This window comes from Bombina bombina, chromosome 3, assembly GCF_027579735.1.
Source record: "Bombina bombina isolate aBomBom1 chromosome 3, aBomBom1.pri, whole genome shotgun sequence".
NCBI classification, from domain to species: domain Eukaryota; kingdom Metazoa; phylum Chordata; class Amphibia; order Anura; family Bombinatoridae; genus Bombina; species Bombina bombina.
This window is the reverse complement of record NC_069501.1, coordinates 535,160,134-535,177,186: the sequence shown is the minus strand read 5'-3', so window position 1 is coordinate 535,177,186 and position 17,053 is coordinate 535,160,134. Positions and strand designations below refer to the sequence as shown.

Sequence of the window (17,053 nt, the reverse complement as noted above, 5' to 3'; positions counted from 1 at the left end):
GACTCTCCCTATCTTAGGAAGGAAAACATAACTTATGCTTACCAGATAAATTCCTTTTCTTCCAGATAGGGAGAGTCCACAGCTTCCGTCTGTTTTTTTTTCTTGTCTAGGGGCAGCCCTCTATTATTTATTTTATTCTTCTGGCACCATTTATACCCTAATGTTTCTCCTACTTTTCCTTGTTCCCTCGGCAAAATGACTGGGGGTAATGAGGAAGTGGGAAGGATATTTAAGCCTTTGGCTGGGGTGTCTTTGCTTACTCCTGGTGGCCAGGTGTTGTATTTCCCAACAGTAAGGAATGAAGCTGTGGACTCTCCCTATCCGAAAGGACAGGAATTTATCTGGTAAGCATAAATTATGTTTTTGTAGCAATCTGGGTACTGGCACACAGCTGCCAGTACCCAAGATGGCTGCATATTGGTAGAGGGGGGAGGGTTAGAGAGCTGGTTGGGGGCTTAGGGGGGATCTTACACTGCAGATAATATATACTTTCTGCCAGTACTTGGCGGTGACAATTGTGGGGGAGGGAAGGTAGCTGTTTGAGAGGGGTCAGGGAGGGATCAGGGGGGGATCAGGGGGTGGGATGTGTCAGGTGGGAGGCTGATCTCTACACTAAATCTAAAATTAACCCTACAAGCTACATAATTTACCCCTCCACGGCTAGGCATAATGCAAGTGTGGTGTGCAGCAGCATTTAGCGGCCTTCTAATTACCAAAAAGCAATGCCAAAGCCATATATGTCTATTTCTGAACAAAGGGGATCCCAGAAAAGCATTTACAGCCATTTGTGCCATAATTGCACAAGTTGTTTGTAAATAATTTCAGTGAGAAACCTAACGTTTGTTAAAATGTAAAAAAAATTTTTATTCGATCGCATTTGGCGGTGAAATGGTGGCATGAAATATACCAAAATGTGCCTAGATCAATACTTTGGGTTGTCTACTACACTAAAGCTAAAATGAACCCTACAAGCTCCCTAATTAACCCCTTCGCTGGGAGGCACTGGGCTAGCCTGACGTGTTTATAACTGATATAGAGGAGATGTGAGAGCGCATGGGGTCTAATGTATATGAAAAATTTGTGAAAAGTCTAAATTTAGCAGGTGCTACAGATGGATTAATCTGGAAGTTCCAAAGCCTGCTAGGCTACTGTATAAAAAGTTATCTGAAAAATGTAAAATGACTCGGAAATATTTATTCAAATTGGAATTTCTTTAAAATATTTTACCACTGTTGAAATATTGCCACAAAGTGCTCTTTCTTTTCTCTCTCTTTGCTACCCTATTTGCCACACTGTCTCTTTAAATTGTTATAGCTCACCCATAGAATTGTATGGTCCCCCTACAGCCATGCCTGCCGCTCATAGGCATGCAGATACACACACACACTACATAGCTTACACTTATACATGCAGGTACACACACACACTACATAGTATACACTTATACATGCAGATACACACACACTACATAGCATACACTTACACATGCAGATACACACACACTACATAGCATACACTTATACATGCAGATACACACACACTTTATAGCTTACATTTATACATGCAGACACACACACTACATAGATTACACTTATACATGCAGATACACACACACTACACAGCTTACACTTATACATGCAGACACACACACATACACACTTATAGATACAGATAGACACACACACTACATCATATATGGGTATCTGTAACTCATTGTATGGGGTCCTGGGGTTGGCAAGCACATTAGCTGGCAATCTGAGGTTGCCACTGTTCGTTACCCTGGTGTTAGCACTGCTCATCGTATAGAACTGAAGGAATGCTAGTATTATCACCAGGGGTTAGACGTCATCACTACCAGGGGTTAGATGTCATCACTACCAGGGGTTAGATGTCACCATTACCTGAGGTCAGAGGGTATACAGCCTTTCTTACTCCTGCTTAACCCACACACCATTACTTTTCCACAAGGTATATAACCCTGGGAGAGAAAAGCCAGCTGCTTCTGAGTATGTGCCCAATAGAATTTATAAACTTTTGTTGCCAACGGTTTAGACATTAATGGCTGTGTGTTGAATTATTTTAAGGGGACAGCAAATTTACACTGTTATACAGGCTGTACACTCACTACGTAACATTGTAGCAAAGTGTCATTTCTTCAGTGCTGTCACATGAAAAGATATAATAATATATTTACAAAAATGTGAGGGGTGTACTCACTTTTGTGAGATACTGTGTGCATGTGTGTGTATATGTGTATATATATGTATATATATATGTATATATATGTATATATGTATATATATATATATATATCAAAATAACAAGAGTATTGCATTGAGCAATGATACTTTTTTTTTTTTTTTTTTATTGGACTAACTATACATTTATAAGATGACAAGCTTTCGGAAGAGTTCCTTCCTTTATCAAGTCTGAAGCAATACTGGCCAGTTCAATGGAATTTACAGATTGTATCTTAAAACACAGAATAGCTAAGAAGACATTGCAGGGAGAGGAGTAGGTGTCGTAAAAATCACGAGGGGGGCTTAGGTAACAGGCAGACAGTGTCCAGTGTAGGAGAACTGACAGGGGAAATATATAGCTATACATAGAGCATATACTGACATAAAGTTATATATCAACATTGAATCAATATCTATAAAGATGTGAAATTGTATATACAGGGGGAATACAACAGTTAAAAAAAGACAAAAGTGTGGACATAGGCTTACCTGTGTACCTATGTATAAAGAATGTGTAATATACAATGTAATTGACTAAATGAAAGTACATTACAAAAAATTTTGATAATGTGTTAAGAATCCAGAGTCCACATTTAGTCCAGAATTAAACAGGTTGAAGTGCATTATCATTTTCATTTCAAAGGTTTTTCTTTCCATGGTGTTTTTGAAGTTGCCTCTGAGAATTTTGATTTTGAGGTTTTGGATGGAGTGGTCAGGTTGGGTGAAATGGTGACCAACAGGGGTGCAGTATTTTGTTTCACAGTGGTTTTTGATTGAGTGTCTGTGTAAGTTCATTCGAAGGTGCAGTTTTTGGCTTGTTTCTCCAATATAGCATCCCATTTCACATGCAGTGCAATGTATCATGTATACCACATTTGCAGATATACATGAATATGCCCCTTTAATGTTATAAGATTTATTATTGTGATTTGCTGTGCTGCTTTCACAAACGTGTTGACACAGTTTGCAGAGTGCTTTATAGCAGCACTTGGTTCCATTCTGAGTGTTCTTTTTCTCAAGGGGTAGCTTCCTATGTACCAGTTTCTGCTTTAGGTTAGGTGGCTGTCTGTATGCCAGGATTGGGGGTTTTGGAAAGATTTTTTTGAGTGTGGGATCCTCTAAGAGTAGTGGCTGTAAGTCTTTTATGATTTTTCGTTTCCCTTCCACAGCAGGAACCAAGTGCTGCTATAAAGCACTCTGCAAACGGTGTCAACACGTTTGTGAAAGCAGCACAGCAAATCACAATAATAAATCTTATAACATTAAAGGGGCATATTCATGTATATCTGCTAATGTGGTATACATGATACATTGCACTGCATGTGAAATGGGATGCTATATTGGAGAAACAAGCCAAAAACTGCACCTTCGAATGAACTTACAGACACTCAATCAAAAACCACTGTGAAACAAAATACTGCACCCCTGTTGGTCACCATTTCACCCAACCTGACCACTCCATCCAAAACCTCAAAATCAAAATTCTCAGAGGCAACTTCAAAAACACCATGGAAAGAAAAACCTTAGAAATGAAAATGATAATGCACTTCAACCTGTTTAATTCTGGACTAAATGTGGACTCTGGATTCTTAACACATTATCAAACTTTTTTGTAATGTACTTTCATTTAGTCAATTACATTGTATATTACACATTCTTTATACATAGGTACACAGGTAAGCCTATGTCCACACTTTTGTCTTTTTTTAACTGTTGTATTCCCCCTGTATATACAATTTCACATCTTTATAGATATTGATTCAATGTTGATATATAACTTTATGTCAGTATATGCTCTATGTATAGCTATATATTTCCCCTGTCTGTTCTCCTACACTGGACACTGTCTGCCTGTTACCTAAGCCCCCCTCATCCTAAGCCCCCCTCATGATTTTTACGACAACTCCTCCTCTCCCTGCACTGTCTTCTTAGCTATTCTGTGTTTTAAGATACAATCTGTAAATTCCATTGAACTGGTCAGTATTGCTTCAGACTTGATAAAGGAAGGAACTCTTCCGAAAGCTTGTCATCTTATAAATGTATAGTTAGTCCAATAAAAAAAGTGTCATTGCTCAATGCAATACTCTCGTTATTTTGATATCTAAATCTCTGGACTAACATGGCTACTCCAATCAACGTATATATATATATATATATATATATGTATATATATATCCTATATTATAAAAGGCCAAGTATATTTGTCCAATTCAGTCATGTGCAGTAGAGATTGCGCAAGGACAAACATACCTGGACTTAACTGCAGGCGCGCAATAGATTCAGGAAGCTCCAGCACTCTCAGCTGTTATTTTACACCCGAGAGCTGGAGCTCCTGAAGCATCAGGCATCTGCCGCATATGGACCCGGAGCGCGATCGGTGCTCTGCCTCCATATGAGGGCAGATGCCTGATCGTTACAGACGTGACACTGTGTGTGTCACTGTCTAACGATCTTCTGCTGTGCTGGCGGGAGGTGTGGCGGGTGGACGGCTCATCAGCGGAGGGAGTTGGAGGGCCCTACGCTAATTCTTTTTTTAAAGGAACAGGGAGAGATAGGGCAGCTACACTACAGAAAAGGGGTTTGGGGGGGATAAATGGCGATCGCGGGAGGGGGGAGGTAGTGGTGGTGGGACCACTACACTACAGAAAAAAATAAAATAAAAAAGGGGTTTATAGGTACTGGCAGACCCAGTAAAGAGATTGGCATTACTCCACTATGTGGATGACCTCATTGGCATGGTGGTTCCAGTTCCTCCCTCGGAGAGAGGAAAAGGATTTTACTCCAATCTCTTTGTGGTCCCCAATAAAGAGGGCACCCATTCTTGACCTGAAGGGCCTCAACAGGTTCGTAAGGGTTCCCACCTTCAAGATAAACGATAAGATCCATCCTTCCCCTGATCCATGAGGGTCAGTTCATGACTTCAATAGACCTGAAGGATAAGTACCTTCACATTCCGATCCACAGAAATCACTATCGTTTCCTGCGGTTTGCTTCCTAGACAAGCACTACCAGTTTGTTGCGCTTCCATTTGGACTGGCTATGGCACCCCGAGTGTTTACCAAGGTGCTGGGAGCTCTGCTAGACATGGTTTGCTTACAGGGTATTGCAGTAGCTCTTTACCTGGATGACATTCTGATTCAGTCTCCATCTTTGCCAGTAGCTCAGGACCACACAGAGAGGTTACTCTCGTCTCTTCGGGCGAACGGTTGGAAGGTCAATGTGGAAAAGAGCTCCCTTGTCCCGGCTACAAGGGTAAACATTCTGGGAAGGATCAGCTCAGAGAGAAGCTTCTGACGGTATGTCGCCTGCTTCAGTCCAATCGGGTGTTTCTGGAACTCACCCGCAAATGGGGTGTTCCTTAGATGAATCTGTCAAGCTCCCGAGATATGGATCAATGTTCAGGGATCCTCAGGCGGAGCTAGTGGACGCTCTAGCGGTCTCGTGGAACTTTAACCTAGTGTACCTGTTTCCACCGATTGTTCTCCTGCCCTGAGTGGTTTCTTGGATCAAGCAGGTGGGAATACAAACTATTCTGATTGGTACGCAGACCTAGTGACCAAGTCATCATCTCCTTGGCGATTGTCTCTACGTCAGGACCATACAGTATCCCACAAAAGTGCGTACACCGTACACTCCTCACATTTTGTAAATATTTTATTAGATCTTTTCATGTGACAACACTGAGGAAATTACACTTTGCTACAATGTAAAGTAGTGAGTGTACAGCCTGTATAACAGTGTAAATTTGCTGTCCACTCAAAATAACTCAACACACAGCCATTAATGTCTAAACCGTTGGCAATAAAAGTGAGTACACCCCTAAGTGGAAATGTTCAAATTGGGCCCAAAGTGTCAATATTTTGTGTGGCCACCATTATTTTTCAGCACTGCCTTAACCCTAATGGGCATGGAGTTCACCAGAGCTTCACAGGTTGCCACTGGAGTCCTCTTCCACTCCTCCATGACGACATCACAGAGCTGGTGGTTGTTAGAGACCTTGCGCTCCCCTACCTTCCGTGGATGCCCCACAGATGCTCAATAGGGTTTAGGTCTGGAGGCATGTTTGGCCAGTCCATCACCTTTACCCTCAGCTTCTTTAGCAAGGCAGTGGTCGTCTTGGAGGTGTGTTTGGGTCGTTATCATGTTGGAATACTGCCCTGCGGCCCAGTCTCCGAAGGGAGGGGATCATGCTCTGCTTCAGTATGTCACAGTACATGTTGGCGTTCATGGTTCCCTCAATGAACTGTAGCTCCCCAGTGCCGGCAGCACTCATGCAGGCCCAGACCATGACACTCCCACCACCATGCTTGACTGTAGGCAAGACACACTTGTCTTTGTACTCCTCGCCAGGTTGCTGCCACACACGCTTGACGCCATCTGAACCAAATAGTTTATCTTGGTCTCATCGAACCACAGGACATGGTTCCAGTAATCCATGTCCTTAGTCTGCTTGTCTTCGGCAAACTGTTTGCGGACTTTCTTGTGCATCATCTTTAGAAGAGGCTTCCTTCTGGGACGACAGCCATGTAGACCAATTTGATGCAGTGTGTGGCGTATGTTCTGAGCACTGACAGGCTGACCCCCCACCCCTTCAGCCTCTGCAGCAATGCTGGCAATACTCATACGTCAATTTCCCAAAGACAACCTCTGGATATGACTCTGAGCATGTGCACTCAACTTCTTTGGTCGACCATGGCGAGGCCTGTTCTTAGTCTAACCTGTCCTGTGAAACCGGTCCTGTGAAACCGATGTATGGTCTTGCCCACCATGCTGCAGCTCAGTTTTAGGGTCTTGGCAATCTTCTTATAGCCTTCTGCCGTCTTTATGTAGAGTACCAATTCTTTTTTTTTGATCCTCAGAGAGTTCTTTGCCATGAGGTGCCATGTTGAACTTTCAGTGACCAGTATGAGAGTGTGAGCGTGATAACACCAAATTTAACCCCTTAATGACAACTGACGTACCAGGTACGTCATGCAAAAACTAACTGTTAATGACAATAGACGTACCTGGTACGTCAGTTGTCTAACAGAGTGCTGGAAGTGATCACAATCGCTTCCAGCAGCTCTGAGGGTATTGCAGTGATGCCTCGATATGGAGGCATCCTGCAATACCCCTTTACAAGCCTCCGATGCAGAGAGAGCCACTCTGTGGCCCTCTCTGCACCGGTAGTGATGGTGCCGATGGTGCCTTTGTCCGGTGGGAGGAGGGAGCGTGTGCGCGCGGGTGCACAATGCGCACGCACGGGTGCACGTGTGCACACGGGCGCATTAGCCACACTGACACCAATGAAAAAGGAAGGGGAAAAAAAGTTTTTTTTTTTTTTTTTTTTTAATATTTAAAAGGATCTGGGAGGGGGAGGGGTGGGGGTATTGTGGGGGGGCTGCTACACTACAGAAATAATTAAACATACAAATAAAAGTTATAAATAAAATTAAAATAGTTTGGTTTGTGGGGCCAAACTGGGTACTGGCAGACAGCTGCCAGTACCCAAGATGGCGGTAATTAGGTAGGGGAGAGGGTTAGATAGCTGGAGGGGGGGATCAGGGAGGTTGGTGCTAAGGCAGGGGTCCATCACAACTCAAATATTTTATAATTTTTATTTAAAAAAAAAAAAAAAAAAACCTCTTTTATTTAGTACTGGCAGACTTTCTGCCAGTACTTAAGATGGCGGTAACAATTGTGGGGTGGGGGAGGGAAGAGAGCTGTTTGGGAGGGATCAGGGGGTGGGATGTGTCAGGTGGGAGGCTGATCTCTAAAATTAACCCTGCAAGCTCCCTACAAGCTACCTAATTTAACCCCTTCACTGCTGGGCATAATTCACGTGTGGTGCGCAGCAGCATTTAGCGGCCTTCTAATTACCAAAAAGCAACGCCAAAGCCATATGTCTGCTATTTCTGAACAAAGGGGATCCCAGAGAAGCTTTTACAACAATTTCTGCCATAATAGCACAAGCTGTTTGTAAATAATTTCAGTGAGAAACCTAAAATTGTGAAAAATGTAAAGTTTTTTTTTTATTTGCTCGCATTTGGCGGTGAAATGGTGGCATAAAATATACCAAAATGGGCCTAGATCAATACTTGGGGTTGTCTACTACACTACACTAAAGCTAAAATTAACCCTACAAGCTCCCTAATTAACCCCTTCACTCCTGGGCATAAAACATGTGTGGTGCGCAGCGGCATTTAGCGGCCTTCTAATTACCAAAAAGCAACCACAAAGCCATATAAGTCTGTTATTTCTGAAAAAGGGGATCCCAGAGAAGCATTTACAACCATTTGTGCCATAATTGCAGAAGCTGTTTGTAAATAATTTCAGTGGGAAACCTAAAGTTTGTGACAAAATTTGTGAAAAAGTGAACTTTTTTTTTTTTTATCGCATTTGGCGGTGAAATGGTGGCATGAAATATACCAAAATGGGCCTAGATCAATACTTTGGGATGTCTTCTAAAACAAAATATATTCATGTCAAGGGATATTCAGGTATTCCTGACAGATATCAAGGTTCCAAAGTAACTAGCGCTAATTTTGAAAAAAAGTGGTTTGGAAATAGCAAAGTGCTACTTGTATTTATTGCCCCATAAATTGCAAAAAAAGCAAAGAACATGTAAACATTGGGTATTTCTAAACTCAGGACAAAATTTATAAGCTATTTAGCATGGGTGTTATTTGGTGATTGTAGATGTGTAACAGATTTTGGGGGTCAAAGTTAGAAAAAGTGTCTTTTTTTTCCATTTTTTCCTCATATTTTATCATTTTTTTTAGTAAATTATAAGATATGATGAAAATAATGGTATCTTTAGAAAATCCATTTAATGACGAGAAAAACAGTATATAATATGTGTGGGTACAGTAAACGAGTAAGAGGAAAATTACAGCTAAAAGCAAACACTGCAGAAATGTAAAAATAGCCATTGTCATTAAGGGTAAGAAAATTGAAAAATGGTCCGGTCATTAAGGGGTTAACACACCTGCACCTCATTCACACCTGAGACCTTGTAACGCTATTGAGTCGTCACATGACACTGGAGAGGGAAAATGGCTAATTGGGCCCAATTTGGACATTTCCACTTAGGGTTGTACTCACTTTTGTTGCCAACGGTTTAGACATTAATGGCTGTGTGTTGAGTTATTTTGAGGGGACAGCAAATTTACACTGTTATACAGGCTGTACACTCACTACTTTACATTGTAGCAAAGTGTCATTTCTTCAGTGTTGTCACATGAAAAGATATAATAAAATATTTACAAAAATGTGAGGGGTGTGCTCAATTTTGTGGGATACTGTATGTTAATGTGTGTATGTATATGTGTGTGTGTATATATATATATATATATATATATATATATATAGATAGATAGATAGATACACACACACTATATGGCCACTCTTCTGGGAAAGCTTTTCATAAGGTTTGTAGCTTGTCTCTGAGAATTTGTGCCCATTCAACCAAAATAGCATTTGTGAGGTCAGTCACTGATGTTGGACAAGAAGGTGTGTGTATGTGCACAGGTATAAACTGTGTATTGTTTATTATGTATTGCTCTTTGTTTGTTGGGAGTCATTATACTGTATTAAATTTGTCCTCATAAAATAATGGTTATTTTTTATATATTTCTGTCTGGACTCATGACAAGTTTTTTTTACTTCCTTTCTCTCACCTGCCTCAGGGGTACTCGGTCTGACGTGGTTTATAAACAAGTTCCGCATTGTGAAGCTAACGTCTAAGGACCAGTTCATCATTGCATACGGTGGTCTACGAGGTGCCATTGCCTTCTCACTGGGATATTTGCTGCCATCTGACCATTTACCCCGGGATATGTTCCTTACTGCAATTATCACAGTTATTTTCTTCACAGTTTTTGTGCAGGTAAGTGGATCTGTGAGAAGGAGCTTCAGATGTGTGAGTTGAGAGATAGAGGCAGTAGACATTTTAAATGGAAGATGCATGAGAGGAACAATATGTAGATGGGATCATGAGTAGTTCTAATCAAGTGTATCCAAATTTTAGAAAAGGTGCATATCCTTGGGGGTTGTAATAAAAACTAGAGGGGCCACTTTGTGCCAGACTAGAAATAAGTGTGTGTGTGTGTTTATATATATCAAATGAGGGGTCTTGTTTGTAGCTGCTAAGGGAGCTGAGATTGAGAGGAATAAAAAAACTTCCCCCATCCTGCTACCTTGCAGATAACTCCCCTCTTTGATTTCAACACACATTTGTGATTGGTTTATTTTTAATGTAAAAGAGTTTTTTTCTTTAGGGCAATGCCCTACAAAAAGCCCTTTTAAGGGCTATTCGTAGTTTATTCTTAGATTAGGGGTGTTTTTTTTTGGGGGGGGGGGGGGCTTTTTATTTTCCTAGGGATTAGGTTTAATTTGTTTATTTTGGATAATGTGGTTTATTATTTTGTGTAATGTTAGCCTTTTTTATTTTCTGTAATTTTAGATTAGTTTAAACTTGGTTTTCTTTATTTTTAAAGTAATGTTAGGTTTTTTATTTTAATTGTAATTTAGGATTATTTTAATTTATGTAATGAGGTTAATTTAGGGGGTGTTAGGTTAGGGGGCTTAGTGATAAGTTATTTGCGTTGTGGGGTTTGGCGATTCAGGCGTTAATAGATTTATTATGTTAAAGGGATAATGGAACTTTAAGCAACGTTCTAATTTACTCCTATTATTTATTTATTTATAAAATATTTTACCAGGAAGGATACATTGAGATTTCTCTCGTTTTCAAGTATGTCCTGGGTCCACAAAATATTGCATTGATACAATAGGGTACAATAAAATACAAAAACAATAATAATACACAATATATGCAAACATTTAACATAGAACAGTTAGGAAATATTTAATCAACCATAACAGGTGCATTCTGTTTTGAGATATGTAGCGAGGGATCTCTTAAAGGATATTAGGCTTGGGGAAGGTTTGAAAGTGTGCGGGAGGTCATTCCATAATTGTGGTGCTCTGTAGGAAAAGGAGGATCGAGCTGCTTTCTTTTTGTATTGAGGCAGACTAAATAATGTGCTGGTACTGAATTGGAGGTTATAGGAGGTGTGAATAGCCGGGGAGAGCATTCTGCTCAGGTAGGGTGGGAGCTTCCCAGAAAGGCTCTTAAACACAAGGCAGGAAAGATGGAGGGTGTGTCTGGATTCCAGTGACAGCCAGTTTAGTTCTTTTAGCATGTCACAATGGTGGGTCCTGTAGTTACAGTGTAGCACAAAGCGGCAGAACGAGTTATACAATGTATTAAGTTTATTTAGGTGAGTTTGCGGTGCAGGTGCATATACTACGTCCCCGTAATCCATGATAGGCATCAGCATTTGCTGTACAATCTTTTCCTTTACTGTAGGGCTTAGGCAGGATTTGTTTCTGTACAGGGCACCTAGTTTTGGATAAAGTTTAGATGCAAGTTTTTTTGAGGCCAAAAGATAGATTGGGGTCTAACAACATACCTAAGTATTTGAAAGAGTGGACTGCGGTTAGCGTGCAATTGGATTTTGTTTTGATGCGTAGATGGGAATTTTGTAATTTGTGTAAGTTAGGTCCTGTTCCAAAGATCATTGTGACAGTTTTGTCAGTGTTTAGGAAAAGTTTGTTTTTTGAGATCCACTTTTCTACCTCTGTGAACTGGTCTTGGAGAACTGCTTCAAGATTGGAATTGTTTGCATAGATTACCTTGTCATCTGCGTACATGTGTACAGTTGAGGATTTGCAGATCATTTATAAATAATGTGAATAATATGGGGCCGAGAATGGAACCTTGGGGAACACCACACGTGACTGGGAGAGGGAGTCGCTGTCAGAAACGGAGACATATTGTGATCGATCCGATACATATGATCAAAACCAGGTTAACGGACGATCAGCAATACCAGAGTTTTTTAGTTTGAGCAGTAGTACGTCGTGGTCTACTGTGTCAAAGGCCTTTGCAAAATCAAGGAAAATAGCTCCAGTTAGGTCTCCTTGTTCCATGCCAGTTTGGATGTCATTGCAAACTTTTAGGAGGGCAGTTGTAGTGGAGTGATTCAGACAAAAACCTGATTGATCAGGGGTCAGATAGTTAGATTGTTGATAATACTCACATAGTTGCGTATGGACGCATTTTTCTAGGATTTTTGAAAACACTGGGAGCAAAGATATAGGGCAATAATTAGAAACCAAAGTTAACTCCCCACTTTTATAGATAGGCACTACTCTTGCAGTTTTCCAAAGTTTGGGTATGTATCCAGACACCAAGGATTAGTTAATTAGGGTTGTGACAGGTTTAGCAATTGCCGGCGCACTGAGTTTCAACAGCAGGTCCAGACTGGTTTTTCATTTATTGATTATTAAGGTGTTTCTTAATGACATTGATGGGTACAGGTCTAAAGTTGAACTTCTCTATATTGGGTCTTTGCTGATTTAGTGGGGCCTGATCCACATTTGTAGTTTCAGGATGCATGTCATTTTATTAGTTTGTCAATCAGGGTGGTGGAGCAGCCGACAAAATAACTATTAAAGGCATTTGCTATTTCTAAGGGGAGTTGCAGGGTTTGGTTGTTCACATTGACAGTGGGAGGTTGGGAGTGGATTGGTGGATTTTGTAAGTTGTTTATGAGTATACAAAACTTTCTAGGGTATTGTACATTTTTCTTCATTTTCTTGCTATCTTTATTTGAAAAAGCAGGAATGTAAGCTTACGAGCCGGCCCATTTTTGGTTTAGAACACTAGATAGCTCCTTCTGATTGGTGAATACCACTTAACCACCAATCAGCAAGATCAACCTAGGTGCTGAACCAAAGATGGGCCGGCTCGTAAGCTTACATTCCTGCTTTTTTAAATAGATACCAAGAGGACGAAGAAAAAGTGATAATAGGAGTAAATTAGAAAGTTGCTTAAAATTCCATGCTCTGTCTGAATCATGAAATAAAAAATGTGGGTTCAGTATCCCTTTAATTGCGATGTGGATTAATGGCGGTTTAGGGGTTAATAGATGTATTAGGTAGTTTGCAATGTTGGTGTTGGCAGATTTAGGGGTTAATAATTTTATTAGGTAGTTGGTTGTTTTGTTTTTTCTTAATACTTATTGCGGGTGGTTAGTTTTTTTTAAAAAAAAAAAAATACTTATTGCGGGCGGTTATTTATTTATTTTTTCTCTTGTTAAGTGTATCCAGTCCACGGATCATCCATTACTTGTGGGATATTCTCCTTCCCAACAGGAAGTTGCAAGAGGATCACCCACAGCAGAGCTGCTATATAGCTCCTCCCCTCACTGCCATATCCAGTCATTCTCTTGCAACTCTCAACTAAGATGGAGGTCGTAAGAGGACTGTGGTGTTGTATGCTTAGTTTATTTCTTCAATCAAAAGTTTGTTATTTTTAAATGGTACTGGAGTGTACTGTTTATCTCAGGCAGTATTTAGAAGAAGAATCTGCCTGCGTTTTCTATGATCTTAGCAGAAGTAACTAAGATTCTTTGCTGTTCTCATATATTCTGAGGAGTGAGGTAACTTCAGAGGGGGAATAGCGTGCAGGTTTTCCTGTAATAAGGTATGTGCAGTTAAAATATTTTTCTAGGGATGGAATTTGCTAGAAAATGCTGCTGATACCGAAGTAATGTAAGTAAAGCCTTAAATGCAGTGATAGCGACTGGTATCAGGCTTATTAATAGAGATACATACTCTTATAAAAGTGTATTTCTCCAACATTGGTGTGTCCGGTCCACGGCGTCATCCATTACTTGTGGGATATTCTCCTCCCCTACAGGGAATGGCAAGGAGAGCACACAGCAAGAGCTGTCCATATAGTCCCTCCCAGGCTCCGCCCCCCCCCCCCCCCCCCCAGTCATTCTGTAGCATCTCCACGGGGATGGAGAGAAGTTTGTGGTGTTTAGTTGTAGTTTTTTATTCTTCTATCAAGAGTTTGTTATTTTAAAATAGTGCTGGCATGTACTATTTACTCTGAAACAGAAAGAGATGAAGAGTTCTGTTTAAAAGAAGAGTATGATTTTAGCAGCAGTAACTAAAATCAATTGCTGTTCCCACACAGGACTGTTGAGCTGAGAGAACTTCAGTTGGGGGGAACAGTTTGCAGACTTTTCTGCTCAAGGTATGACTAGCCATTTTTCTAACAAGACTGTGTAATGCTGGAAGGCTGTCATTTTTCCCTCATGGGGATCGGTAAGCCATTTTCTTAGTCTCAAACAGAATAAAGGGCTTATTATGGGCTATAAACTGGTAGACACTTTTAGGGGCTAAATCGATTGCTTTATTTAAGTATTATATGCAGTTTGAAGTTGAATTTCACACTTTTATAACATTGGGGAACGTTTTTAGCGCCAGGCACTTGTTAAGACACCTTCCCAGTCAGGAAGGGCCTTTCTCTGTAGTAGACAGAGCCTCATTTTCGCGCCATTACTGCGCAGTTACTTTTGAGTACAGTACATGCAGCTGCATGTGTGAGGGTCTGGAATCCACTAAAAACGTTCCTAGAAGGCTTCATTTGGTATCGTATACCCCCCTGGGATTGGTGAAGTCGCAGCAAAGGCTGTGGCTGGGACTGTAAGGGGGTTAAAATTGTAAACGGCTCCAGTTTCCACATTTTAAGGGTTAACAGCTTGAAAATTGGGGTGCAATACTTTGAATGCATTAAGACACTGTGGTGAAAATTTGGTAAAGATTCCTTCATAGTTTTTCACATATTCAGTAATAAAGTGTGCCCAGTTTAACATTTAAAGAGAAAGTAACGGTTTTGTTTTAAAACGGTTTTTGTGCTTTATTAACCAGTTTAAGCCTGTTTAACATGTCTGTACCTTCAGATAGATCATGTTCTGTATGTATGGAAGCCAATGTGGTTCCCCCTTCAAATATGTGTGATAATTGTGCCATAGCGTCCAAAGTAAGGACAGTACTGTCACAAATAGTAAAGTTGCCCAGGATGATTCCTCAGATGAAGGAAGCAGACATAGTTCTACATCATCTCCTTCTGTGTCTATACCAGTTATGCCCGCGCAGGCGACCCTTAGTACTTCTAGCGCGCCAATGCTTGTTACTATGCAACAATTGACGGCAGTAATGGATAACTCCATAGCTAATATTTTATCCAAAATGCCAGCATTTCAGAGAAAGCGCGATTGCTTTGTTTTAAACACTGTAGAGCAGGAGGGCGCTGATGATAATTTTTCTGTCATACCCTCACACCACTCTGAAGTGGCAGTGAGGGAGGGTTTGTCAGATAGGGAAATTTCTGATACAGGAAGAATTTCTCTGCAGGCAGAACCTGATGTTGTGACATTTAAATTTAAATTTGAGCATCTCCGCGCATTACTTAAGGAGGTGCTATCTACTCTGGATGATTGTGACAATCTGGTCATCCCAGAAAAATTGTGCAAGATGGACAAGTTCCTTGAGGTCCCGGTGCACCTTGATGCTTTTCCGATACCTAAACGGGTGGCGGACATAGTGAATAAGGAGTGGGAGAAGCCAGGCATACCTTTTGTCCCTCCTCCTATATTTAAGAAATTGTTCCCTATGGTCGACCCCAGGAAGGACACATGGCAAACAGTCCCTAAGGTCGAGGGGGCGGTTTCTACTCTAGCCAAGCGCACGACCATTCCTATTGAGGACAATTGTGCTTTCAAAGATCCTATGGATAAAAAATTGGAGGGTTTGCTTAAAAACATTTTTGTACAGCAAGGTTACCTCCTTCAACCTATTTCGTGCATTATTCCTGTCACTACAGCGGCGTGGTTCTGGTTAGAGGAACTGGAAAAGTCGCTCAGTAGGGAGACTACGTATGAGGAAGTCATGGACAGAATTCACGCACTTAAGTTAGCGAATTCCTTTATTTTAGACGCCGCTTTGCAGTTAGCGAGGTTAGCGGCGAAAAATTCAGGGTTTGCAATTGTGTCGCGCAGAGCGCTCTGGCTAAAGTCTTGGTCGGCGGATGTATCTTCCAAGACAAAATTGCTTAATATCCCTTTCAAAGGTAAGACCCTTTTTGGGCCAGAATTGAAAGAGATTATTTCAGACATCACTGGGGGAAAGGGCCATGCCCTCCCACAAGATAAACCTTTCAAGGCTAAGAATAAGTCCAATTTTCGTTCCTTACGCAATTTCAGGAACGGACCGGCTTCCAACTCGGCAGCCTCTAGACAAGAGGGTAACGCTTCCCAGACTAAACCAGCTTGGAAACCAATGCAAGGGTAAACAGGCCAAGAAGCCTGCTGCTGCTACCAAAACAGCATGAAGGGGTAGCCCCCGATCCGGGACCGGATCTTGTAGGGGGCAGACTTTCTCTCTTCGCTCAGGCAAGAGATGTTCAGGATCCCTGGGCACTAGAAATAGTCTCTCAGGGTTATCTTCTGGAATTCAAGGAACTACCCCCAAGGGGAAGGTTCCACATGTCTCACTTATCTTCAAACCAAATAAAGAGACAGGCATTCTTACATTGTGTAGAAGACCTGTTAAAGATGGGAGTGATACACCCAGTTCCAACTGTGGAACAAGGTCAGGGGTTTTACTCAAATCTGTTTGTAGTTCCCAAAAAAAGAGGGAACTTTCAGACCAATTCTGGATTTAAAAATTCTAAACAAATTTCTCAGAGTTCCATCGTTCAAAATGGAAACCATTCGAACAATTTTACCTACAATCCAGGAGGGTCAATTTATGACTACCGTGGATCTAAAGGATGCGTATCTACATATTCCTATCCACAAAGATCATCATCAGTTCCTAAGGTTCGCCTTTCTGGACAAGCATTACCAGTTCGTGGCTCTCCCATTCGGGCTAGCCACTGCTCCAAGGATTTTCACAAAGGTGCTAGGGTCCCT

The 17,053-nt window shown here is 41.1% G+C and overlaps 1 protein-coding gene across 1 annotated transcript in view; it reads left to right on the top strand.

The window, feature by feature from the left end:
- The window catches only part of SLC9A1 (solute carrier family 9 member A1), a 157,729-nt gene that overhangs the window by 72,195 nt on the left and 68,481 nt on the right, over window positions 1–17,053 (top strand). The window contains 1 exon segment of the mRNA XM_053706995.1: window positions 9,908–10,107. Coding sequence (XP_053562970.1) covers window positions 9,908–10,107 — 200 coding nt within the window.